The sequence below is a fragment of the Oncorhynchus mykiss genome, chromosome 16 (genome assembly GCF_013265735.2).
Source record: "Oncorhynchus mykiss isolate Arlee chromosome 16, USDA_OmykA_1.1, whole genome shotgun sequence".
NCBI lineage: Eukaryota > Metazoa > Chordata > Actinopteri > Salmoniformes > Salmonidae > Oncorhynchus > Oncorhynchus mykiss.
The window spans coordinates 34,645,919-34,672,473 of record NC_048580.1 but is presented as its reverse complement, the minus strand read 5'-3'; the positions used below and the strand labels follow the sequence as shown (position 1 = coordinate 34,672,473).

Below are 26,555 nucleotides of genomic sequence, written 5' to 3'. Positions count from 1 at the left end.
TCAGACTTCAGAATTGCTTTGGGAGGCATACTTATTTGAACTGTACAGCATAACCTATGGATTGTGAGCTATGCAGTGTGGTATCAGACTAGTGACACCCACAGAACAAAACTCTGATTATGGGTAAAAACATTGTCCGACTTATGCCTACATGAATTTGACAAAAATCAACTGATGAAAGATCATGGAGTTTTCACTGCAGTCAACTGCAAGTTTCTGCAGTCTCTCTTCAGCAACTTCATCCTGCATTGCGGGAAGCTCTATTGTCACACAATCATTAGGGTGTTTTTGTTTGACCTACCCGAACGTGACCAAAGACGCGACTGAAAGAGGAATCAACTTTGCACAATACATGTATAAGGTGGATATGTTCAAATTCATGTGATGTGAGGCGCTCTCTCACCGATTGATTGTACAATGTACACACATATATTTTCAGTTTGTGAATGTGTGATGTGGGGGGGTTTGAGACGTTCATTTCGACATTATAAAGAACACATTTAATAAACAATGACAACACTGTGATGTTGCACTGAGTCTTGCTGTTGAAACCACATTAGTGTACGACTTTCGCTTGTCGCAGATGCACCTCCCCAACTTCACGCCTTGACTTTCGTCTATAGTCGGTTGCTTTCACCTTACCACAAACAATTGTGTTGCGCTCTGGATTCATTCCAATGGGCGCTTGAAACAGTTCTTAAAGATAAATTTCCTGAGGAAAATGTGCCAGCTTGCAAGTATTTTTTATTTATATTGTTAGAGGTTTGAGACGTTTCAGTTTTGCACATGCCTGCATAACAAAAACAATGTAATCTATATCCATTGACTAAATGTACAGAGAAACTACATGTCCTTGGAATATAAAAGCATACTAAAGAAAGACTCGAACATATCTAGCTGTTCATTCATTGTTTTATTCAGACATTATAGTTAAGTTAGAGTCATGTATCATCAACATGCATTACAGTATATTTGACATGGCCACGCCTCTTCAAACATCTGTCATGTTCAGTTCCTGTGTTCTCAGTAGAGGCGCTGTGTCATCACTGCAGTGAAACGTTACTGGAAATGATGAAAAATACATCATTGTTATTATTAGATTTGAAACAGAATTCAGTTTGGGTGTGATGACAGCATTGCTGCTATAAGTAAAAGTACTCACTTTTGTGAGGATACATGTCTAAGTGTGAGAGTTTCTGTGCTTCTGTTTGCTTTTTTTGGGACCTTCTGAGGTCAATTTGATGTCTGTTTGTGGTTCTAGCAGCCCTGTCTGTCCCCTGTGATAAAAAGCACAGAGAGCAGAGTTGGCATGGCATAGGAGACTTCTTCTCTATCATGCCATGTTACACACAGGGTTGGGGAGTTAGTTACATGTAGCTGATTACAAAAATAATAATAACTGTAATACATTACCAGCAAAAATATTGTAATCCGATTACTTTTAAATTCAGAAGGGATGTTTGTGAAAAAAATCTTTATGACATTGAAATCAGCATAAAAAAATAAACAAGTTTAAGTTTGTTCCGCCTGAGTGAGCGTTTGATGGATCACGGGAAAAGAGCAGGAATAGGCTTTTGTAGGCTACAGTTCAAGCTACTCCAATGTGGTGCGAATGCTGTTGGCATCCAAAGCTTAGCCTATACATCCAACCTGAATAAATGCTTGGAAGTAAGGACGACAGCAGTGGTGTACTCTGCAAGCGACAAGGATATCACTTGATATTTACACACAAGTGTACAAAACACTAGAGTACAGACAGACTGACCAGGTGAATCCAGGTGAAAGCTATGATCCCTTATTGATGTCACTTGTTAAATCCACTTAAATCAGTGTAGATGAAGGGTGAGGAAACAGGTTAAAGAAGTTTTTGTGTATGTGTACCATTCAGAGGATGAATGGGCAAGACAAAATATTTAAGTGCCTTTGAATGAGGTATGGTAGTAGGTGTCAGGTGCACCGGTTTGTGTCAACAACTGCAACACTGCTGGGTTTTTCACACTGAACAGTTTCCTGTGTATCAAGAATGGTCCAGAACCCAAAGGACATCCAGCCAACTTGACACAACTGTGGGAAGCATTGGAGTCAACATGGGGCCAGCATCCCTGTGGAATGCTTTCAACAGCTTGGAAAATTCCAGAAAATGATGTCATGGCTTTAGAAGCTTCTGATAGGCTAATTAACATAATTTGAGTCAATTAGAGATGTACCTGTGGATGTATTTCAAGGCATACCTTCAAACTCAGTGCCTCTGCTTGACATCATGGGAAAATCTAAATAAATCAGCCAAGACCTCTGAAAAAAATTGTAGACCTCCACAAGTCTGGTTCATCCTTGGGAGCAATTTTCAAATGCCTGAAGGTACCACGTTCATCTGTACAAACAATAGTACACAAGTATAAACACCATGGAGCCATGCAGTCGCCATACCGCTAAGGAAGGAGACGCGTTCTGTCTCCTAGAGATGAACGTACCTTGGTGCGAAAAGTGCAAATCAATCCCAGAACAACAGCAAAGGACCTTGTGAAGATGCTGGAAGAAACAGAACCAAAAGTATCTATATCCACAGTAAAAAGAGTCCTATATCGACATAACCTGAAAGGCCGCTCAGGAAAGAAGAAGCCTCTGCTCCAAAACCGCCATAAAAAAGCCAGACTACGGTTTTCAACTGCACATGGGGACAAAGATCGTACTTTTTGGAGAAATGTCCTCTGGTCTGATGAAACAGAAATATAAATGTTTGGCCATAATGACCATCGTTATGTTTGGAGAAAGAAGGGGGAGCTTGCAAGCGGAATACCACCATCCCAACCGTGAAGCATGGGGGTGGCAGCATCTTGTTGTGGGGGTGCTTTGCTGCAGGAGGACTGGTGCACTTGACAAAATAGATGGCATCAAGAGGTTGAAAAATTATGTGGATATATTGAAGCAACATCTCAAGACATCAGCCAGGAAGTTATAGCTTGGTCTCAAAAAGCTTGGTATCAAATGGGTCTTCCAAATGGACAATGACACCAAGCATACTTCCAAAGTTGTGGCAAAATGGTTTAAGGACAACAAAGTCAAGGTATTGGAGTGGCCATCACAAAGCCCTGACCTCAATCCCATAGAAAATTTGTGGGCAGAACTGAAAAAGCGTGTGCGAGCAAGGAGGCCTACAAACCCGACTCAGTTACACCAGCTCTGTCAGGAGGAATGGGCCAAAATTCACCCAACTTATTGTGGGAAGCTTGTGGAAGGCTACCCGAAACATTTGACCCAAGTTAAACAAAGGCAATGCTACCAAATACTAATTGACTGAATGCAAACTTCTGACCCACTGGAATGTGATGAAAGGAATAAAAGCTGAAATAAATCCTTCTCTCTATTATTATTCTGACATTACACATTCTTAAAATAAAGTGGGGATCCTAACTGACATAAAACAGGGAATTTTTACTAGGATTAAATGTCAGGAATTGTGAAAAATTGAGTTTAAATGTATTTGGCTAAGGTGTATGTAAACTCACGACTTCAACTGTATGATTAGACATATGCTCAAACTCTGGCATTTTTGATAGAGCTAAACAGCTATTGCTGTGAAAGTAGGGATGCTGAGGGTGCTGTAGCATCTCCTGATAAATCAATTACGTTATAGCCTAAAATTGATGAAATAGTTTCCCCCCCTCATCAATCTACACACAATACCCCATAATGACTAAGCAAAAACAGTTTAGAACATTTTGAAAAGTATAAAAAAACAACTTAAGAATTAAAAACTGAAATATCTAATTTACATAATTATTCAGACCCTTTACTCAGTACTTTGTTGAAGTACCTTTGGCAGTGATTACAGCCTCGAGTCTTCTTGGGTATTACACTACAAGCTTGGCACACATGTATTTGGGGAGTTTGTCCCATTCTTCTCTGCAGATCCTCTCAAGCTCTGTCAGGTTGGATGGGGAGTGTCGCTGCACAGCTATTTTCAGGTCTCTCCAGAGATGTTCGATCAAGTTCTAGTCAGGGCTCTGGCTGGGCCACTCAAGGACATTCAGAGACTTGTCCCGAATCTACTCCTGCATTTTCTTGGCTTTGTGCTTAGGGTCATTGTCCTGTTGGATGGTGAACCTTCTTGGTCCTGAGTGCTCTGGAACAGGGTTTCATCAAGGATCTCTGTACTTTGCGCCGTTAATCTTTACCTCGATCCTTACTAGTCTCCCGGTATCTGCCGCTGAAAAACATTCCCATAGCATGATGCTGCCACCACCATGCTTCAGAGTAGGGTTGGTGCCAGGTTATTGTTCACCATTGGGTTCTTGTTCACATCCCTGACCAAGGCCCTTCTCCCCCGTTTGCTCAGTTTGGCCCGGCGGCCAGATCTTGGTGGTTCTAAACTTCTTCCAGTTAAGAATGATGGAGGTCACTGTGTTCTTAGGAACCTTCAATGCTGCAGCCATTTTTTGGTAACCTTCCCTAGATCTGTGCCTCGGAGCTCTACGGACAATTCCTTCGACCTCCTGGCTTGGGTTTTGCTCTGTCAACTGTGTGCTTTTCCAAATCCTGTCCAATCAATTGAATTTCACGGGTGGACTCCAATCAAGTTGTGGAAACAGCTCAAGGATGATCAATGGAAACAGGATGCGCCTGAGCTCAATTTCAAGTCTCATAGCAAAGGGTCTGAATACTTTTGTACATAAGGTATTTCTTTTTTTTTGGCGAAACAATTTAAAAACCTGTTTTTGCTTTGTCATAATGACATAGTGTGTATATTGACGAGTAAAAAAATATTTGAATCCATTTTAGAATAAGGCTGTAACGTAACAAAATATGTAAAAGTCAAGTGGTCTGAATACTTTCCAAATGCACTGTATATTATATATTTATTTTTTGGGAGAAAGCAGAGAAAAACCCAACCCAAAACATCTTCCTGTGGCCATGTAAACAGCTGCAAATTTTCAAGATATCAGTGTCACCAACAAAAATGTAAACAATAGGCCTTTAGCAAATGTGGCATATGGCATTCATTTTTTCACACGCAAATAGCACTTTCGATAGTGCTCAAAGCATACCATTCAATGAGAGCAGCATTTCTTTTTCAAATCAAAACAATGAGCCCAATCAGTCCTCCATGACAAAAACATACATAAACAATAGAGTAGGCTAAGAAGTCCTTCGCTTTTGGGTTATGCTCAGGTAAAACAATTTGATTCATCGATATTTCAAAGTCCTACTCTTGAAGATCAGGGGGTATTTAATTAATTGGAATGAGTGGAAATCTGACAGACGTTGGTTTCTCATGCAAATATATAACCTAATCGTATTATTATTTGTATTGAAATTGAAATCTATGGGCTAGAAGCCTACATAACCTATAAAGTAAAATGCAACATAATTGTTGTGTTCTTATATTGCCTCTTAAGGGGAACGTAATCAGATTACTTTACTGAGTTTGGGTAATCCAGAAATGACGTTGCTGGTTACAATTTTGGTCAGGTAACTAGTAAAGGATTACATTTAGAAAGTGACCTAGCGAACCCTGGTTACACAGACCTCATTTACAAAAAACAATGGAAGGTGTGTGTGTGGGGGCGACTGTTTCCTCACTCACATCTCCTGATGCACTGAGTCTCATCCTCAGCTCGGCATTCTCCCTCTGCAGGAGTTTATTCTAAAAGAAAAAGGGCAGAAAAGTAGTTAGAAATATTCAATTGTGAATTACACCGTACAATGCAAAACACAAGAACCCATAAACAGTCGACACAACCACAAAACAGTTTTTAACCAACTACAGTGCATTTGGAAAGTATTCAGACCCCTTGACTTTTTCCACATTTTGTTAAGTTACAGCCTTATTCTAAAATAGATTTTCACATTTTTTTTTTACTCATCAATGTACACACAATACCCCATAATGACAAAGCCAAAACAGGATTTTAGAAATTTTGCAAATGTATAAAAAATAAAAATACCTTATTTACATAAGTATTCAGACCCTCTGCTATGAGACTAGAAATTGAGCTCAGGTGCATCCTGTTTCCATTGATCATCCTTGAGATGTTTCTACAACATTACTGAAGTCCACCTGTAGTAAATTCAATTGATTGGACATGATTTGGAAAGACACACACCTGTCGATAAGGTCCCACAGTTGCCAGTGCATGTCAGAGCAAAAACCAAGCAAAAAGTGAAGGGGTCTGAATACTTTCCAAACACACTGTAAATCCCTTTAATCCAACCTTGTGCCTCAGTGCCTCCACAATCAGATCCCGTCCGCCTCCTCTGAGGCTTTCCTCTCTCTTTGTGGCCCGAAATGCATCTCCGATAATGGACACCAGCAGATGAGACTGAGGAGAGGAGCAAGAAAATAGAGAAGGTAGAGATTGGCAACTTAAAACCCTTAGATGTGTTTTTAGTGATGTACCCTAAAATCAAGATTGCATGATTGCACTGTACTCACAAATTTCTTGCTCTGGAAGAGATAACAGTGGTACATGTCTGCAGCTGGGTGTTTGGCCACAAAGCCAAATACTTTGGGTGTGGTCGGGATGACTGCACAGAAGGACACGGAGGAGAGGGGGCATGTGTACAGCATGAACTGGAAAAGACAAGAGGGAAGTGAGAATACATGATAATAAGAGAAAGAACGATTATTGGACGAGGAAGGAGAGGAGTGTGCAGGTGCATTGCACAACAGTAAAGAAACCCATAAACATGTGAGGGGCCCAGTTATTTCTGTTAACCTTTTTAGACTTCGTCATACTGAAGCAGTTCCCTCCCACATCTTCCGTTGGAGTTGGACCTTAGGCTCTCACCTTGGTTTTGTGCTCCAAAATGTCAATCCCGCTCATGGACAAAAACAAAGACACCTTGTTCTTCTTCTGCACCTTTGCTGATGACTCTTTGTCAGGCATCTAATGGAGGGCAAAGGACAGGGACGTGAGCGACCAATAATTTTGAATATTTCAATCAATATGATCTTTAAAACAAAAACTGTTCATTGAACCCATGTTGGTTACAAATGCTGATATGATTGAAATGTGTTTTATGTGCCTTGAAAATGTTGCATCTACCTACAAAACCAATCAATCACACTTTGTAGTCATACTTCAAGGGCACACCTCGTCTACGTTCAGTAGTCAAACATTCTTGAAACTTGTAAACTCAGCAAAAAAATAAACGTCCTCTCACTGTCAACTGCATTTATTTTCAGCAAACTTAAGATGTGTAAATATTTGCATGAATATAAGATTCAACAACTGAGACATAAACTGAACAAGTTCCACAGACATGTGACTAACAGAAATTTAATAATGTGTCCCTCAACAAAGGGGGGGTCAAAATCAAAAGTAACAGTCAGTATCTGGTGTGGCCACCAGCTGCATTAAGTACTGCAGTGCATCTCCTCCTCAAGGACTGCACCAGATTTGCCAGTTCTTGCTGTGAGATGTTACCCCACTCTTCCACCAAGGCACCTGCAAGACATTTCTGGGGGGGAATGGCCCTAGCCCTCACCCTCCGATCCAACAGATCCCAGACGTGATCCGGGCTCTTCGCTGGCCATGGCAGAACACTGACTTTCCTGTCTTGCAGGAAATCACACCACAGAACGAGTAGTATGACTGGTGGCATTGTCATGCTGGAGGGTCATGTCAGGATGAGCCCGTCTTCCCTATGACGCACAGCGTTGAGATTGCCATGACAACCAGCTCAGTCCGATGATGCTGTGACACACCGCCCCAGACCATGACGGACCCTCCACCTCCAAATCGATCCCGCTCCAGAGTACAGGCCTCGATATCACGCTCATTCCTTCGACAATAAACGCGACTCTGACCATCACCCTTGGTGAGACAAAACCGCAACTCGTCAATGAAGAGCACTTTTTGCCAGTCCTGTCTGCTCCAGCGACCGTGGGTTTGTGCCCATAGGTGACGTTGTTGCCGGTGATGTCTGGTGAGGACCTGCCTTACAACAGGCCTACAAGCCCTCAGTCTAGCCTCTCTCAGCCTATTGCGAACAGTCTGAGCACTGATGGAGGGATTGTGCATTCCTGGTGTAACTCGGGCAGTTGTTGTTGCCATACTGTACCTGTCCCGCAGGTGTGATGTTCGGATGTACCGATCCTGTGCAGGTGTTGTTACACGTGGTCTGCCACTGCGAGGACGATCAACTGTCCGTCCTGTCTCCCTGTTGCGCTGTCTTAGGCGTCTCACATCTACAGTCCTAATGCCTCCTTGCAGCATGCCTAAGGCATGTTCACACAGATGAGCAGGGACCCTGGGCATCTTTCTTTTGGTGTTTTTTTAGTCAGTAGAAAGGCCTCTTTAGTGTCCTAAGTTTTCATAATTGTGACCTTAGTTTACAGACGGTAGGCAATTATCTTAACGACCATTCCACAGGTGCATGTTAATTATTTGTTCATGGTTCATTGAACAAGAATGGGAAACAGTGTTTACAATGAAGAGCTGTGAAGTTATTTGGATTTTTACAAATGATCTTTGACAGGTTCCTGAAAAAGGGATGTTTCTTTTTTTTTGCTGAGTTTATATAGAAATGCTACAAATAGAGCCAAAGTGATTCCTTATTCTACATGTCAGAAAGAAATATGCTACGTAGAACAATCATGCCTATCTGAACATGCCAAAACATTGAGTCCTGCTGAACGCACCCCTTGTCAACTGTCTAATATTCGGCAGAGAAATGGTTGGGACAGCTGTTATGGATATTTACCTTCAGGCTCTGAATGGCCTCATTCAGGACCTGCATGCCCTCAGAACGGACCACCTCAACACGCCCCAGAAACTTATGAAGACCAAGAGAGCGTCACAGAGGGCAATAACATTCACAAAATCAAATTGTCACCCCAAGCCATAACAATATGGTCCCTAATGTATTATATTAGGAAATATATTGATTAACATTGATTAACATTATTCATGCCGTCTTGAAGTCTCCACTTACTTTAACTGCGAAAGAGATCTCATTATCATCGTCAGAGATATCACTCATCTTTACACTCAAAAAATGAATCCGGCTATGACAGGGATCTGCTCCTGGAAAAACAAATGATTCAAGTATAGCATTTCAGGATATTACACCACTAAATCAACTGGTTCTCATGATGCCTGGGTGTAAATTACCTGTGTAAGGCCCCTTAACTCAATTTCAAAACGGTGGTAAATTTGTGGTCTTACCTTTTTTCAGTAACTATCCACACGATTGTAGTTATAGGACCTAAGGTGGTGAGCTTGCTTTGGGTGTAAAGTCTAGTGGGGTTAATGACTAACCAAATTTAAATTCTTCCTTATTGCTCTTCAGCTGATATCCTTCAGTTCAGAGTCAGATGCTATCTGATAGCAATATCTGTATCAATCGCAAACTATTGCAGTCACTGACATCTCATATCATTGGGAAAAATACACTAGGAAAGTCATTTTTCATATTATTTATTGTTACATTGGTGCCACTTTATCAACACCTCATCTTACGCAAGTACATACAGACATCGTATTATCCTGACAAGCACTAGAAGCAAATGACCTCAAGCAACAATGTAGGAAAACTCCTACTGAGTTTGGAGAAAGCGGTGTGTCACAAAAAGCCCAAACAAGACAGAGTCCAGATGTCTCATGACCCCGGCCCTTCTGAATTTACAGAGGATAGTTGTGTGATTTATGGTGATATTCATTCAGACAATTAAAATGTAGTTAAGAACTTCAAAGCAACTGTATTACTAAAAGCAACCCACCCACACACACACACACGGCTGTGCACGACTCAAGATGTTGATTGAATGTTCACGTCACCTTACTTTGAAAACATTTTGCAATAATAAGCGCCAAACGAAATTTCACAGAATTCCAGAGTTCAGACTTGATATTGTTTGGATGTTACAGTTAAGATAATTGCATGCAGCAGACCTAACATTACTATTGCCCCAAAGCTGTTAACAGCCCCTTTCCCACTAACTAGCAACACCTTCGGCTTTTCCCTTTCATAATTAACCTTTCAGTATGTATTCTGTTCATACAGTAGAAAAAGGGTTGAACCTTATCTCTGGGAGAGGAGAGCGACAGACTGGTCACTAGACCCAGAGCACAATGAGATGCATTGGTGATAGGATGGAGCAGTCCATTTTCAGATGTGGTGAGAGTGAAGGGAGTGTAAGAATGGGGATGATGATGGGGTCTAGGAATCGTGGACAGACATGTTCTCCACTTGGTTCTGGAGCTGGTCTCCACTTCCCTGCTTCTTCTTCCCTCCATCCTGCTGTTTCTTCTGCTTCTTGGACATCTCCACATCAATAGGGGCAGGCTTTACAAACTTCAGCATCTCGGTCATACCTAAGAAAATGTATAGAATAGGAATGAAAGTGTACACATTCAGTACACACACACACACAAACTGCTTTCATGGCAATACTAGTCATCAAATACACAGAAGCAAATCTATATATTTTTAAGTACTCTGCGATCATGAAAGGTTGTTTCTTCTCACTACCTTCCATGCATTTGGCACACGTATTGCACGAACCTTCCCAAAACCTGTAAACAAAGAAACACTGTGGCTCACCTGGAGGCATGAAGTTCCGGAGTACCTCTGGAATAATGATACCGTCTTCTGTCTGGTACGTCTCCAGGATAGCACACATTACACGTGTGGTGGCACACATGGTCGCGTTGAGCATATGCACATAGTCGGCCTAAAGAACACAGGAAGAGTCATGTGAACGAACTGGTTCAAATACTCCACTCAATTTGACTTTTTGATTATGGAAGCAAATCCAGAACTATCAATTTTATAAATGGGAGGGTTTTCTATGGAAAGATTGGGTACTCTAACCTTGTCCATCATCTTTTTGGTCTGTCCGTAGCGGATACGCAGCCGACGAGCCTGGTAGTCTAAACAGTTGGAGCAGGAGACCAGCTCTCTGAAGGCTGCGGACCCTGGGAACCAGGCCTCCAAGTCCAGCTTTTTACTGGCTGCATGGTTCAGAGCACCTGGGTGGGAGCAGACAGACACTGAGGCTCAGACAGACCAGCTAGAAAATGTGGCTAGTAAGACACCCCAAAACTGCTCCCATGGGAAATGTCTGTTGTGTCAAATGTAAATCACGCAGGATAAATGTGAAGGTTGTTATTAAACATCAAGTTAACTCATACAAGTTATGGTTCTTGTCCTGAGTGGGTAAAGAAATTAATGTTTGAGCAATAATACACTTACAGCGCGTTCGGAAAGATTTCAGACCCCTTGACTTTTTCCACACTTTGTTAGTTTAGCCTTATTCTAAAAATTGATTAAACAGTCCCTCCCCCCCCTTAGTCTACACACAATAGCCCATAATGACAAAGCAAAAAAACTTAAATATCAAATATACATAACTATTCAGACCCTTTACTTAGTTGAAGTACCTTTGGCATTGATTACAGCCCTGAGTATTCTTGGATATGAAGCTACAGGCTTGGCACACCTGTATTTGGGGAGTTTGTCCCATTCTTCTCTGCAGATCCTCTCAAGCTCTGTCAGGTTGGATGTGGAGCGACACTGCACAGCTATTTTCAAGTCTCTCCAGAGAAGTTTGATCAGGTTAAAACCGGGCTCTGGCTGGGCAACTCAAGGACATTCAGAGACTTCCCCCGAAGCTGCTCCTGCGTTGTCTTGGCTGTGTGCTTCGGGTTGTCCTGTTGGAAGGTGAACCTTTGCCATAGTCTGAAGTCCTGAGCAGGTTTTATATGAAGGATCTGTATACTTTGTGCAGTTAATCTTTCACTCAATCCTGACTAGAATCCCTGCCGCTGAAAAACATCCCCACAGCATGAAGCTGCCACCACCATGCTTCACCGTAGGGATATGGTGCCAGGTTTCCTCCAGACGTGACACGTGGCATTCAGGCCAAAGAGTTCAATCTTGGTTTCATCAAACCAGAGAAACTTGTTTCTCATGGTCTGATAGTCCTTTAGGTGCCCTTTGGCAAAATTCAAGCAGGCCGTCATGTGCCTTTTACTGAGGAGTGGCATCCATCTGACCACTCTACCATAAAGGCCTGATTGGTGGAATGCTGCAGAGATGGTTGTCCTTCTTGAAGGTTATCCCATCTCCACAGAGGAACTCTGGTGATCTGTCAGAGTGACCATGACCAAGACCTCCCTGACCAAGAACCTATGTTCTAAATTTTTTTACCTCCTGTTTCAGGAAGGTGGTGTCACTGAGTACTGCCCCCATATACAGTGGCTTGCGAAAGTATTCACCCCCTTGGCATTTTTCCTATTTTGTTGCCTTACAACCTGGAATTAAATCATTATATAATTTGATTTACACAACATTTACACACTTTGAAGATGCACAACATTTATTGTGAAACAGGAAATAAAGACAAAAAACTTGAGCGTGCATAACTATTCATCCCCCCAAAGGCAATACTTTGTAGAGCCACCTTTTGCAGCAATTACAGCTGCAAGTCTCTTGGGGTATGTCTCTATAAGCTTGGTACATCTAGGCACTGGGATTTTTGCCCATTGTTCAAGGCAAAACTGCTTCAGCTCCTACAAGTTTGATGGGTTCCGCTGGTGTACAGAAATCTTTAAGTCATACCACAGATTCTCAATTGGATTGAGGTCTGGGCTTTGACTAGGCCATTCCAAGACATTTAAATGTTTCCCCTTAAACCTCTCAAGTGTTGCTTTAGCAGTAAGCTTAGGGTCATTGTCCTGCTGGAAGGTGAACCTCTGTCCCAGTCTCAAATCTCTGGAAGACTGAAACAGGTTTCCCTCAAGAATTTCCCTGTATTTAGCACCATCCATCGTTCCTTCAATTCTGCCCAGTTTCCCAGTCCCTGCCGATGAAAAACAAACACCCCACAGCATGATGCTGCCACCACCATGCTTCACTGTGGGGAAGGTATTCTCAAGGTGATGAGGTGTTGGGTTTGTGCCAGACATAGCGTTTTCCTTGATGGCCAAAAAGCTCAATGTTAGTCTCATCTGACCAGAATACCTTCTTCCATATGTTTGGGGAGTTCCCCACATGCCTTTTGGCAAACACCAAACATGTTTGCTTATTTAAAAAAAAAAATCTAAACAATGGCTTTTTCCAGGCCACTCTTCCATAAAACCCAGCTCTGGAGTGTACGGCTTAAAAAGTGGTCCTATGGACAGATACTCCAATCTGCGCTGTGGAGCTTTGCAGCTCCTTCAGGGTTATCTTCGGTCTCTTTGTTGCCTCTCTGATTAATGCCCTCCTTGCCTGGTCAGTGAGTTTTGGTGGGCAGCTGTCTCTTGGCAGGTTTGTTGTGGTGCCATATTCTTTCCATTTTTAATAATGGATTTAATGGTGCTCCGTGGGATGTTCAAAGTTGTGATATTTTTTTATAACCCAACCCTGATCTATACTTCTCCACAACTTTGTCCCTGACCTGTTTGGAGAGCTACTTGGTCTTCATGGTACCACTTGCTTGGTGGTGGTGCAGACTCGGAGGCCTTTCAGAACACAGAGACAGCGAGAGTGTGACACTTAGTCCACCTGTGTGCAATCTATTTAACTAATTATGTGACTTCTGAAGGTAATTGGTTGCACCAGATCTTATTTAGGGGATTCATAGCAAAGGGGGAGATTAAACAAATGTATTTTCTCTTTCATTTCATTTCACTTCACTAATTTGGACTATTTTGTGAATGTCCATAACATGAAATCCAAATAAAAATCTATGGAAATTACAGGTTGTAATGCAACAAAATAGGAAAAAACACCAAGGGGAATGAATAAAAACCTGTCTTCACTTTGTCATTATGGGGTAGTGTGTGTAGATTGATGAGGGGAAAAAAATATAGAATCAATTTTATGACCATGTGGAAAAAGTCAAGGGGTTTGAATTCTTTCCAAAGGCACAGTATATTTCAGTGGAGACGCTAAGGTTTCAAATGACTGGCTTTGTAGCATCTACAGACTCATTGTATATTTCAGTGGAGACGCTAAGGTTTCAAATGACTGGCTTTGTAGCATCTACAGACTCATTGTATATTTCAGTGGAGACGCTAAGGTTTCAAATGACTGGCTTTGTAGCATCTACAGACTCATTGTATATTTCAGTGGAGACGCTAAGGTTTCAAATGACTAGCTTTGTAGCATCTACAGACTCATTGTATATTTCAGTGGAGACGCTAAGGTTTCAAATGACTGGCTTTGTAGCATCTATAGACTCATTGTATATTTCAGTGGAGACGCTAAGGTTTCAAATGACTGGCTTTGTAGCATCTATAGACTCATTGTATATTTCAGTGGCGACGGTAAGGCTACAAAGCCAGTCATTTGAAACATTGTTGTAGTGTCTCACAGAAGCCCTGGGATTGGTCAAAACGTCACATTTCCAAACTTTAATACATTTTTTCTCAATAATAATTTTGGATACAGACTTCAAAAGATCTGCTAGGCATCCTTCCTCCAAAGAACATCTATGGATTTAATTTCAGAAAGATTCAAAACATCATATCTTTTGGCCAATCTCGTATGGAATTGGCCAGTGATCATTACGTCTCCGTCCCAGAGAGGAACAGGTGTGTTGAGTAGAACTATCTGCAGCACCTACCTGAGACTATGTTGACGATGCGGTAGGGGATCCCTAGTGTCTGGTAGAACTCCTCAGCAGTTCCAATCATCTCATCCATCATCTCCCAGGACTTGTTGTCATGAGGAGAGGCAAATACAAACTGCTCAATCTGAATGGAGAGAGTGTTGATTAGTATTTGGCAATCATTAGCTGAGGCCCTATTAAAAAAACAATGTTCTCCTCTGAAAAATGTGCATCGCTTGACATGATCTGTAAATGATCAATAACAGGACTCCATCCTTCTTCAATTAGGCCTATAAAATACAATGTACTCCAACAAAGATGTGGCCTTTTCTACATTGACCATGACTCACCCATATCTACTTCGAGAAAATGTCCACTGACCTTCTCAAATTGGTGCACCCTGAAGATGCCTCGGGTGTCACGGCCGTGGGAGCCCACTTCCTGTCTGAAGCAGGTGGAGAGGCCGGCGTAGCGAATGGGCAGCTCCTCTGGCTTCAGCCACTCGTCTCTCAGGAAGGCTGCAATAGGCTGCTCCGAGGTAGCAATCAGATACTTCTCATCAATGGCCGTGTCCTCAGACTTCTCACTGCTCTTCCCAATCACCTGAGAGACAACAAGCAGGGAGGGCACAGAGTGAATCATTTCAGGGGGAAAAAACCCACATCAGCATATTTAAAATTTTTGTCATTTAACAGACTTATTCAGAGCGACTTACAGTTAGCTATCTTAAGATTACTGCGCTAAGTGGGCCAACCACATATCACAGTAAATAAAATCATCCTAAATAAAAGGGGGTGGGGGTGAGGCTGTGGGATTTAAGTATATTTAAGATACTCTTTGAAGAGGTAGGGTTCCAGATGTTTTCGGAAGATGGTCAGATCTGGTTCCACCATTAAATCTGGTTCCACCATTAAAGTGCCAGGACAGAGAAAAGCTTTGACTGGGCTGAGCTGGTGCTGCCCTCCCGTAGGGGTGAGAGCTGGAGTCCTCGGGTTGGAGTGTAGGGTTTGAGCATAGCCTGAAGGTAAGGAGGGGCAGTTCCTCTTGCAGCTCTGTAGGCAAGTACCATGGTCTTGCAGTGGATGTGAGCTTCGACTGGAAGCCAGTGGAGGAGTGGGGTAAAATGGGAAAACTCGGAAGGGTTGAACCAGGTGGGCTGCAGCGTTCTGGAGTTGCAGGGGATTCATGGTACAAGCAGGGCGCCCAGCCAACAGTGAGTTGTAGTAGTCCAGATGCGAGGCAGGGTCGTAATCCTTGGATGTTTTAGAGCATGAACCTGCAGGGGCGAGTCACTGCTTTGACGTTTGCAGAGGGTGTTGTCCAGGGTCACGCCAAGGTTCTTTGCATTCTGGGAGGGGGGGGGGGGGGGGGGGGGGGCGTGGAGTTGTCAACCGTGATGGAAAGGTCTTTGAGCGGGCAGGCCTTCCGAGAAGATGAGCAGCGCCATCTTCTTGATGTTGAGCTTGAGGTTTTGCGCCAACATTCAAGCTGAGATATCTGCCAGGCACACAGAGATGCATGTTGCCAGCTGGGTGTCAGGAGGACGGAAGGAGAAAAGTAGCCGAGTGTCATCCACATAGTAATGATAGGAGACCATGTGGTGATATGATTGAGCCGAGTGACTGACTTGGTGTATAGAGGGCCTAGAACGGAGCCCAGGGGGACACCCGTCGTGAGTGTGGTGCAGATACAGATCTTCTCCGCGTCACCTGGTAAGAGCGGGCTGTCAGGTAGAATGCAATCCAAGTGTGCAGAGCCTGAGACACTCAGCCCTGAGAGGGTGGAGAGGAGGATCTGATGGTTCACGGCATCGAAGGCAGTGTATAGATGTAGGAGAACAGAGGAAAGAGTCAGCTTTGGCAGTGCGGAGAGCCTCCGTGACACAAAGAAGAGCAGTCTTGCTTGAGGGACCCGTCTTTAAGCCTGACTGGTTAGTGTCAATAAGATCATTCTGAGAAAGACAGCGACAGAGCTGGTCAGAGGCCGCACGCTCAAGTGTTTTGGAAAGAAAATAAAAAAGTTATATAGTTGACGTCAGAAGAGTTGAGTGTTGGTTTCTTGAGGAGGGGAGCGACTCGGACCATTTTGAAGTCAGAGGGGACACAGTCAGTGGTCAAAGATGAGTTGAGTGAAGTGAGAAGGTCTCAAGAGACCGTCTGGCGAAGGGAGGAGGGGATGGGGTCGCGCGACCAGACCTCAAGTCGCAGGGTTTCATATGGAGAGAGAGAGAGAGAGGGAAGAAAGAAGTCAAGGCATAGCGTAGTTCTGTGTGAGTGGGACCAATGGACTTAATAGGCTGAGTGAATGAGGAGCTGATGTCATCAACCTTCATTTCAAAGTGGTTGACAAAGTCGTCCGCAGAGAGGGAGGAGGGTTATGGAGGGAGGAGAAAGTGGAAAAGAGTTTCCTAGGGTTAGAGGCAGATGCTTGAAATTTAGAGTGATAGAAAGTGGCTTTAGCAACACATACAGGAGAAGGTAGAGAATGATCGGTCCTCAATAGAAATGGACGGTTAATTTGAAATACATCACACCTTGTAAAGTTCATCATCAAACTGGCTGAGCTGAGCCACCTCCTGCATGACCTCTTTCCTCATGAAGAAGGGGGTGTACAGCATTTGGTAGTTCTTGCTGTGGAGCATCCGCAGAGCATAGTTGATCAATGCCTGCTCCAGGAAAACTAGTGGCCCCTAAAAACAGAAAAGGGGAAGAGTCAGTAAGGATAACGATCAGAGTTGAATGGAATTACACCTGGTTTTAATCGGCCTGTGAGTATTGGCTACATGTGACAGTGTGTAACTAAGAACTTGCCTTGAGGAAGTAGCCACGGCTCCCTGCCACTATAGCTCCTTTCTCTCCGTCGTAGCCATCGATCATGACTACCAGGTCCACGTGAGAATACTTCTTCTGCACAGTACAGTCTCCCCAAGTGCGCTCCACTTTGTTATCAGCATCCTGCCAGGGAGATAGCGGAGGGAAATTAGAGAGTAGAAAAGTAAACAAAAGAGGCAAAACAAAATGCATGAGACAGAGACAGCAGACAAGACACCGGATTTTGTGTTTTCTTCCAGAAGCAATGTTTACTTCCATCCACCTCCTTATTGCTGGTGATGGGAATTACAATTCCTTGACACCCACCTCATCATTACTTATGGGCACAGATGGATGCAAGAGGTTTCCGATCTCTCTCAGGTATTGAAAGCGCTCCTCCTCCAGCTTTACCCTCTCACTGTCAGATTTCTGCACTGCCTCATCCACAAGCAGACGGACCTTCTTGATCTGGGTGACCGTGAGGGGCTAGAGGGAGGAAAGAGAAATTAAAAATACTCATGGTATGGGACCCACAAGTCCAATAGAATCTTCTATAAAGACATCAATCAGCATATAGATGAAGTGCTAGCTAGCGAGTTGACCTACCGCTAGTGTGTCTGCTGTTAGGGCCTCCAAGTTCTGGGTGTCATCTGGGAGAGAATCATCCTCCCCAATTGGCTCTTTCTTCTGTAAACAGAAAAGCCCCAGAACAGGGTGAACGGTTAGAAAGAAACACTATCAGCACATAGAATAGAACATGACAGGCTGTCAGAATGAAGGGGGGGGGGAACAGGTAGCCATGTAACATTAGGTTATGTAAAGACTGAGGGGTGGCTGGATTGTTCACCAGCATCACAAGATGTCCCCTATACCTTCATTTTCTCGCCAACGGTTCTGCTGCATAAATTCTTCGCCTTGTTGAGGTTGTCGGCAGTAAAACGACCTGGTGAGCATGGAAAAGACAAGGGTCAACATTACATGCATCAATAATGGTGTGTGTCATGGCAGGTAGCTAACATTATGATGTTATTGACACTGACAGGATACATTAAGGCCAGACACTACAGGCAAAAAAAAAAAAAAAATGGGATTTTGCTTCCATTTGAACATTTTGGGATATCTTATAACTACCATACTGTAATAAAATGTACAAATAAAATCGTCAATAATGTATATAAACACTTTATTTGTATCATTGTATCCCAACTCTGTCAACAACACGTGCCATGAATGTCGTTCTTGATAGCATGTTTCATGTAGAACTTCAAACGCTATTTTTTAAAACTCTCCATGTTGAATTATATATACACAGTGGGGCAAAAAAGTATTTAGTCAGCCACCAATTGTGCAAGTTCTCCCAGTTGAAAATTACAAGCCTCATCTTTTTATCATAGGTACACTTCAACTATGACAGACAATTTGAAAAAAAAATATATTTAATGAATTTATTTGCAAATTATGGTGGAAAAATAAGTATTTGGTCAATAACAAAAGTTTCTCAATACTTTGCTTTATACCCTTTGTTGCCAATGACAGAGGTCAAACGTTTTCTGTAAGTCTTCACGAGGTTTTCACACACTGTTGCTGGTATTTTGGCCCATTCCTCCATGCAGATCTCCTCTAGAGCAGTGATGTTTTGGGGCTGTTGCTGGGCAACACAGACTTTCAACTCCCTCCAAAGATTTTCTATGGGGTTGAGATCTGGAGACTGGCTAGGCCACTCCAGGACCTTGAAATGCTTCTTACGAAGCCACTCCTTCAGTGCCCGGGCGGTGTGTTTGGGATCATTGTCATGCTGAAAGACCTAGCCACGTTTCATCTTCAATGCCCTTGCTGATAGGAGGTTTTCACTCAAAAGCTCACGATACATGGCCCCATTCATTCTTTCCTTTACACGGATCAGTCGTCCTGGTCCCTTTGCAGAAAAACAGCCCCAAAGCATGATGTTTCCACCCCCATGCTTCACAGTAGGTATGGTGTTCTTTGGATGCAACTCAGCATTCTTTGTCCTCCAAACACAACGAGTTGAGATTTTACCAAAAAGTTTTTTTTTGGTTTCATCTGACCATATGACATTCTCCCAATCTTCTTCTGGATCATCCAAATGCTCTCTAGCAAACTTCAGACGGGCCTGGACATGTACTGGCTTAAGCAGGGGGACACGTCTGGCACTGCAGGATGAGTCCCTGACGGCGTAGTGTGTTACTGATGGTAGGCTTTGTTACTTTGGTCCCAGCTCTCTGCAGGTCATTCACTAGGTCCCCCCGTGTGGTTCTGGGATTTTTGCTCACCGTTCTTGTGATCATTTTGACCCCACGGGGTGAGATCTTGTGTGGAGCCCCAGATCGAGGGAGATTATCAGTGGTCTTGTATGTCTTCCATTTCCTAATAATTGCTCCCACAGTTGATTTCTTCAAACCAAGCTGCTTACCTATTGCAGATTCAGTCTTCCCAGCCTGGTGCAGGTCTACAATTTTGTTTCTGGTGTCCTTTGACAGCTCTTTGGTCTTGGCCATAGTGGAGTTTGGAGTGTGACTGTTTGAGGTTGTGGACAGGTGTCTTTTATACTGATAACAAGTTCAAACAGGTGCCATTAATACAGGTAACGAGTGGAGGACAGAGGAGCCTCTTAAAGAAGAAGTTACAGGTCTGTGAGAGCCAGAAATCTTGCTTGTTTGTAGGTGACCAAATAGTTATTTTCCACCATAATTTGCAAATAAATCATTAAAAATCCTACAAAGTGATTTTCTGGAATTTTTTTCTCATTTTGTCTGTCATAGTTGAAGTGTACCTATGATAAAAATTACAGGCCTCTCATATTTTTAAGTGGGAGAACTTGCACAATTGGTGGCTGACTAAATACTTTTTTGCCCCACTGTATATATACACTGCTCAAAAAAATAAAAAGGGAACACTTAAACACAATGTAACTCCAAGTCAATCACACTTCTGTGAAATCAAACTGTCCACTTTAGGAAGCAACACTGATTGACAATAAATTTCACATGCTGTTGTGCAAATGGAATAGACAACAGGTGGAAATTATAGGAAATTAGCAAGACAAGGTGATAACCACAGATCAGTTCCTATGCTTCCTGGCTGATGTTTTGGTCACCTTTGAATGCTGGCGGTGCTTTCACTCTAGCGGTAGCATGAGACGGAGTCTACAACCCACACAAGTGGCTCAGGTAGTGCAGCTCATCCAGGATGGCACATCAATGCGAGCTGTGGCAAGAAGGTGTGCTGTGTCTGTCAGCGTAGTGTCCAGAGCATGGAGGCACTACCAGGAGACAGGCCAGTACATCAGGAGACATGGAAGAGGCCGTAGGAGGGCAACAACCCAGCAGCAGGACCGCTACCTCCGCCTTTGTGCAAGGAGGAGCAGGAGGAGCACTGCCAGAGCCCTGTAAAATGACCTCCAGCAGGCCACAAATGTGCATGTGTCTGCTCAAACGGTCAGAAACAGACTCCATGAGGGTGGTATGAGGGCCCAACGTCCAAGGGTGGGGGTTGTGCTTACAGCCCAACACCGTGCAGGACGTTTGGCATTTGCCAGAGAACACCAAGAGTGGCAAATTCGCCACTGGCGCCCTGTGCTCTTCACAGATGAAAGCAGGTTCACACCGAGCACATGTGACAGACGTGAGAGTCTGGAGACACCGTGGAGAACGTTCTGCTGCCTGCAACATCCTCCAGCATGACCGGTTTGGCGGTGGGTCAGTCATGGTGTGGGGTGGCATTTCTTTGGGGGGGCCGCACAGCCCTCCATGTGCTCGCCAGAGGTAGCCTGACTGCCATTAGGTACCGAGATGAGATCCTCAGACCCCTTGTGAGACCATATGCTGGTGCGGTTGGCCCTGGGTTCCTCCTAATGCAAGACAATGCTAGACCTCATGTGGCTGGAGTGTGTCAGCAGTTCCTGCAAGAGGAAGGCATTGATGCTATGGACTGGTCTGCCCGTTCCCCAGACCTGAATCCAATTGAGCACATATTGGACATCATGTCTCGCTCCATCCACCAATGCCACGTTGCACCACAGACTGTCCAGGAGTTGGCGGATGCTTTAGTCCAGGTCTGGGAGGAGATCCCCCAGGAGACCATCCACCACCTTATCTGGAGCATGCCCAGGCGTTGTAGGGAGGTCATACAGGCACGTGGAGGCCACACACACTACAGAGCCTCATTTTGACTTGTTTTAAGGACATAACATCAAAGTTGGATCAGCCTGTAGTGTGGTTTTCCACTTTAATTTTGAGTGTGACTCCAAATCCAGACCTCCGTGGTTTGATAAATTTGATCTAGGATGTGTTATTTTAGTGTTCCCTTTATTTTTTTGAGCAGTGTATATCATTTAAACGCTTGTTTTCCAGGACATATCGTTAGCTAGTCCATACATGGCAATATCCTTTGTAGTCGCAGTGCTTTGTACTGAAAGAGGAGTAATATCCTGACATCCGATCAGTGACTGGCGTTAAGGCCCTTTCCGACAACCTGATTGGTTAAAATGCCACAGCACTTCCTTGTTTGAAAATATCTCCCGCGAAGAATCCACGTAAAGAGAGAAAAAAAAGATACAATCTTGAAGAATATACCTACAGTATGCGAATAAAAATAGGCGACCCTTTAGCCAATGCGAGAAAAGCTGTGAATTAAAAAAAAAAAAAGTGTGCCTCAGAGGCAGTGGTAATACATGTAGAGGAAAAGGAGGTAACCGGCAACAGCGCCTCCAGGCGCAAATTAGTTGAGATGAAGATGACAACCAGACAGCAGCCAGCCAACAGTGGCTTTTATTCCACGTCACAAACAAACCAATTTGTACATGATTTGATCTGCCCTAAGTGTCTAAACACTGGGCTGGAAATCACCATAGACCCCACCAACCAGGGATTCTGTAATTCTGTCCAGGCTGCAGGAGTGCTCCAGGGGAGACGTGGCATTTGATAAAAATGTGAGGATGGTTCATCTAGCCCACGAACTTGGACATGCCGCTCTTTAGAAAATAAGCAAAGTCCTAGGGATTCCTTCCTTGCGTCTCAGCTCATATCAGAGACATGACAGGAGAATGACAGGTAAATAAAAAGGGAGAGTAGCCATTGTCAGGTGACTTGCTGTGTATTTTTTTATATTTGTTTTTATTTCACCTTTATTTAACTAGGCAAGTCAGTTAAGAACAAATTCTTATTTTCAATGACGGCCTAGGAACAGTGGGTTAACTGCCTGTTTAGGGGCAGAACGACAGATTAACCTTGTCAGCTCGGGGGTTTGAACTTGCAACCTTCCGGTTACTAGTCAAATGCTCTAACCACTAGGCTACCCTATAAATAATATGCATTTCCTTGCTCCAGCAAAATGTATTCAAAGTGTATAAAACTGAGTGACAGGAAAACATAACTATACAACGAGACTGTCACATAGGCCTACAGTGTCACAGGGCTGTAGACTAATGTGATTAGTGAGAAATTAGCTTTACATAAAGTAAATATATGCTAATATTTACATAGGGTAACATGTTGATATTTAGTCCTGCCGTTATGACTAGAGGTCGACCGATTAATTTGGGCCTATTTCAAGTTTTCATAACAATCAGAGTTTTTTGGGCTCCGATTTTTTTAATATACCTTTATTTAACTAGGCAAGTCAGTTAAGAACACATTTTTATTTTCAATGACGGCCTAGGAACGGTGGGTTAACTGCCTTGTTCGTGGGCAGAACGACAGATTTTCACCTTGTCAGCTCGGGGGAGCCAATCTTGCAACCTTACAGTTAACTAGTCCAATGCTCTAACCACCTGCCTCTCATTGCATTCCACGAGGAGCCTGCCTGTTACGCAAATGCAGTAGAAGCCAAGGTAAGTTACTAGCTACCATTAAACTTATCTTATAAAAACAATCAATCAATCATAAATCACTAGTTATAACTACACATGGTTGATGATATTACTAGTTTATCTAGCGTGTCCTGCGTTGCATATAATCGATGCAACGCTGGGGGATGATTTAACAACAGCGCATTTGCGAAAAAAGCACAATCGTTGGACGACTGTACCTAACCATAAACACCAATGTCTTTCTTAAAATCAATACACAGAAGTATATATTTTTAAACCTGCATATTTAGCTAAAATAAATCTAGGTTAGCAGGTAATATTTACCAGGTGAACTTTTGTAATTTCTCTTGCGTTCATTGCACGCAGAGTCAGGGTATATGCAACAGTTTGGGCCGCCTTGCTCATTGCGAATTAATTTGCCAGAATTTTACATAATTATGACATAACATTGAAAGTTGTGCAATGTAACAAGAATATTTAGACTTAGGGATGCGACCTGTTAGATAAAATACCGAACGGTTCCGTATTTCACTAAAATAATAAACGTTTTGTTTTCAAAATGATAGTTTCCCGATTTGACCATATTAATGACCAAAGGCTCGTATTTCTGTGTGTTATTATGTTATAATTAAGTCTATGATTTGATAGAGCAGTCTCACTGAACGATGGTAGGCAGCAGCAGGCTCGTAAGCATTTATTCAAACAGCACTTTTGTGCGTTTTGCCAGCAGCTCTTTGCAAGCACAGCGCCGTTTATGACTTCAAGCCTATCAGCCTAATGGCTGGTGTAACCGATGTGAAATGGCTAGCTAGTTAGCTGGGTGTGCGCTAATAGCGTTTCAAACGTCACTCGCTCTGAGACTTAGTAGTTATTCCCCTTGCTCTGCAAGGGCCGCGGCTTATGTGAAGTGATGTGTAATGATGCTTCGGGTGTGGCTGTTGTCGATGTGTTCCTGGTTCGAGCCCAGGTAGGGGCGAGGAGGGGGACGGAAGCTATACTGTTACACTGGCAGTACTATAGTGCCTATAAGAACATCCAATAGTGAAAGGTATATGAAATACAAATGGTATAGAGATGAATAGTCCTATAAATACTATATTAACTACAACCTAAAACCTCTTACCTTGGAATATTGAAGACTCATGTTAAAAGGAACCACCAACTTTCATATGTTCTCATGTTCTGAGCAAGGAACTCAAACGTTATCTTTTTTACATGGCACATAATGCAAAAACAAAGTTTTGGAGAAGTAAAAGTGCAATATTTAAACCAAACTGAACATGTTTCATTATTTATTTGAGGATAAATAGATTTTATTGATGTATTATATGAAGTTAAAATAAGTTCATTCAGTATTGTTGTAATTGTCATTATCACAAAAAAAAAAAAAAAATCCCCCCCAAAAATAATACAAAATTTATATATTTTTTTTAATCGTCCGATTAATCGGTAGCGGCTTTTTTGGTCCTCCAATAATCGATATTGGCGTTGAAAAATCATAATCGGTCGACCTCTAATACACACGTATGTATGTATACACACACGTATATACACACACACACCTTGTCGTTTTGATTTTAAGTGTAATTTTGTGTAAATATTAGCAAAATATGCATCCGTCAGTGTTTTAAAAACAATTCCTTAAAATTACAATATTTTTATAAACTGATCTGTAAAAGTCTGACAACTGAGTGTCTTATCACAAACAAAAACATTCTGCCTTAGCAATGTGTTAAAACAAACTCTTGTAATATGCAAATAAGCGCATATTTAAAGGACTGGTTGCCTCATTTGCATATTTTAATTTTAAACTTGAACTTGTAATACATAAATACAAGATATTATTGTATACTTCCAACTGGTAAAGTTAGAGTCTGATGAGAGTAAAGGAAAACAGATGCCTATTAGCCTGTGGAGCCTGGCCTTAAAGCGACCACCATACCATTAAAACTCAGTCAAATCTGCATCAACCTAATTTTACATCTCGTCCCAATAACATCTGTGGGAGATTTAGATGCCTATCGGTTTTACACATACTGGGTGGGGATTGCGTCAGATTGTACGGTCAGTGTGAATAGGAGGATGTATCGATTGAGTTTCTCGCTAGTTCAACTACTAAACCATACATTGTTAGTTAGCTAGCTATGTTAAACACGAATCAACTACATGTCAGATATGCCTAGTTAAAGCCATGGGAAAGGAGATTGTTGGTTGTATCCCAGGTGGCTAGCACAGCTAGCTAAACTGGCTAGCTACGTAGCCATTTACTAACTCCCGGTGGCTAACTAGTTATCTACCTAGCTAGCGCAGGTGACCAACTAGTTAGGCTTTAGCTGAGAATTTAATAGTGAACTAGCTAGATCTAAAAACGTGAACTGGCGTATCATGCTTGAATTTGTCCATTTCTGTTTGGGTGACTACAAGGTCGACTTTTGAGTACCGTTTATTAATGCACGAAGCTAGCAAGCAATTTGGACACAAACAGGCATCCATCCCATTAAATTAATGCACATAGCTAGCTAGAAGGCGGAACTTACATTTTCTCCATTCTGTGTCTGCGTGTACCAGTTTATCCACAAGTGACACGTCTTTAAACCTTTTCTTTTGCGTCTCTCTGATTACTTCAGGATCACCGCCTTTATCGGCTCTAAATTGGTCCAAATCGAGCACCATGCTGATACTAAGCTTCCTCAACTGCAATGATTTAACCAGACTAGTTGTATTCTGCAAAAAGCCCGAATGATGACGTCACATCGTATGGTAATGACAAACCTTCAAAATAAAAGCCCGCAGTACGAAACATTGCAATGTGGATAACTCATTCAAAAGCTATAGAATTTTTATCAATGGGCAATTGTATTGTACCAACAAGAAAAGGCAATAAATTATTGATGAAAACAAATAAAAAATAATGAAAAAATACTATTACACGAGAGAAGACATTAGCTGAATCTTTTTTAATATGACACAAATGACCAAAATGAGTGGCTTCTCTGACACTGACAAATTGAGATCAGTCTGGTCTTGAATTCAAATAAAGATTAGCCCAGGCCAATGAAGAGACACACAGATTGTACAATCTGAATAATATCCAATGCATTCGGAAGGTATTCAGAACCCTTGACTTTTTTGACATGTTGTTAAGTTATAGCCTCATTCTAAAATTGATTTAAAAAAATGTTCCCTCATCAATTACACACAATACCCCATAATGACAAAGCAAAAAGTGTATTTTTGAATGTTTTGCTAATTTATAAAAAATTATAAAAATGAAATATCACATTTACTTAAGAATTTAGACCCTTTAACTCAGTACTTTGTTGAAGCACCTTTGGCAGTGATTACAGCCTATTTTCAGGTCTTTCCAGAGATGTTT

General features: G+C 42.5%; 2 protein-coding genes across 3 annotated transcripts; both read right to left on the bottom strand.

Moving 5' to 3' along the window:
- Window positions 1-892: 892 nt before the first annotated feature.
- Window positions 893-9,276, bottom strand: LOC110491854 (PTB domain-containing engulfment adapter protein 1). Of its 2 annotated transcripts, XM_021565663.2 has the most exons (9): window positions 9,171-9,276; window positions 8,938-9,029; window positions 8,707-8,778; window positions 6,789-6,887; window positions 6,434-6,571; window positions 6,213-6,320; window positions 5,585-5,644; window positions 1,163-1,277; window positions 895-1,062 (listed from the first exon to the last, which is right to left on the bottom strand). In XM_021565663.2, the coding sequence occupies exons 2-9, from the start codon at window positions 8,983-8,985 to the stop codon at window positions 992-994; spliced, it is 711 nt and encodes a 236-aa protein (XP_021421338.2). In that variant the 5' UTR covers window positions 8,986-9,029; window positions 9,171-9,276; the 3' UTR covers window positions 895-991. The 2 variants fall into 2 exon arrangements, with proteins under 2 accessions (XP_021421340.2, XP_021421338.2); XM_021565665.2 differs by lacking the exon at window positions 1,163-1,277 and having other exon boundaries at window positions 893-1,062.
- Window positions 9,277-9,406: 130 nt separating this feature from the next.
- On the bottom strand, window positions 9,407-25,928 carry LOC110491853 (serine--tRNA ligase, cytoplasmic). The gene is made up of 11 exons (XM_021565662.2): window positions 25,717-25,928; window positions 18,225-18,295; window positions 17,959-18,039; window positions 17,680-17,838; window positions 17,353-17,496; window positions 17,076-17,231; window positions 14,924-15,145; window positions 14,558-14,687; window positions 10,819-10,976; window positions 10,549-10,678; window positions 9,407-10,319 (listed from the first exon to the last, which is right to left on the bottom strand). The coding sequence occupies exons 1-11, from the start codon at window positions 25,850-25,852 to the stop codon at window positions 10,165-10,167; spliced, it is 1,542 nt and encodes a 513-aa protein (XP_021421337.1). The 5' UTR covers window positions 25,853-25,928; the 3' UTR covers window positions 9,407-10,164.
- Between the last annotated feature and the right edge of the window lie 627 nt (window positions 25,929-26,555).

What these genes read in the sequence shown, in the direction of transcription:
- LOC110491854 (XM_021565663.2), bottom strand. Translation starts at nt 8,985, where the DNA reads ATGAGTGATATCTCTGACGATGATAATGAGATCTCTTTCGCAGTTAAA. An exon ending in GACTCAGTGCATCAGGAGAT is followed by an intron (nt 1,278 to 5,584) that starts GTGAGTGAGGAA and finishes TTTTTATCACAG; the next exon opens with GGGACAGACAGGGCTGCTAG. An exon ending in AGACATGTATCCTCACAAAA is followed by an intron (nt 1,063 to 1,162) that starts GTGAGTACTTTT and finishes CATCATTTCCAG; the next exon opens with TAACGTTTCACTGCAGTGAT.
- LOC110491853 (XM_021565662.2), bottom strand. Translation starts at nt 25,852, where the DNA reads ATGGTGCTCGATTTGGACCAATTTAGAGCCGATAAAGGCGGTGATCCT. An exon ending in CCGTTGGCGAGAAAATGAAG is followed by an intron (nt 18,040 to 18,224) that starts GTATAGGGGACA and finishes TTCTGTTTACAG; the next exon opens with AAGAAAGAGCCAATTGGGGA. An exon ending in TAACAGCAGACACACTAGCG is followed by an intron (nt 17,839 to 17,958) that starts GTAGGTCAACTC and finishes TCCTCCCTCTAG; the next exon opens with CCCCTCACGGTCACCCAGAT.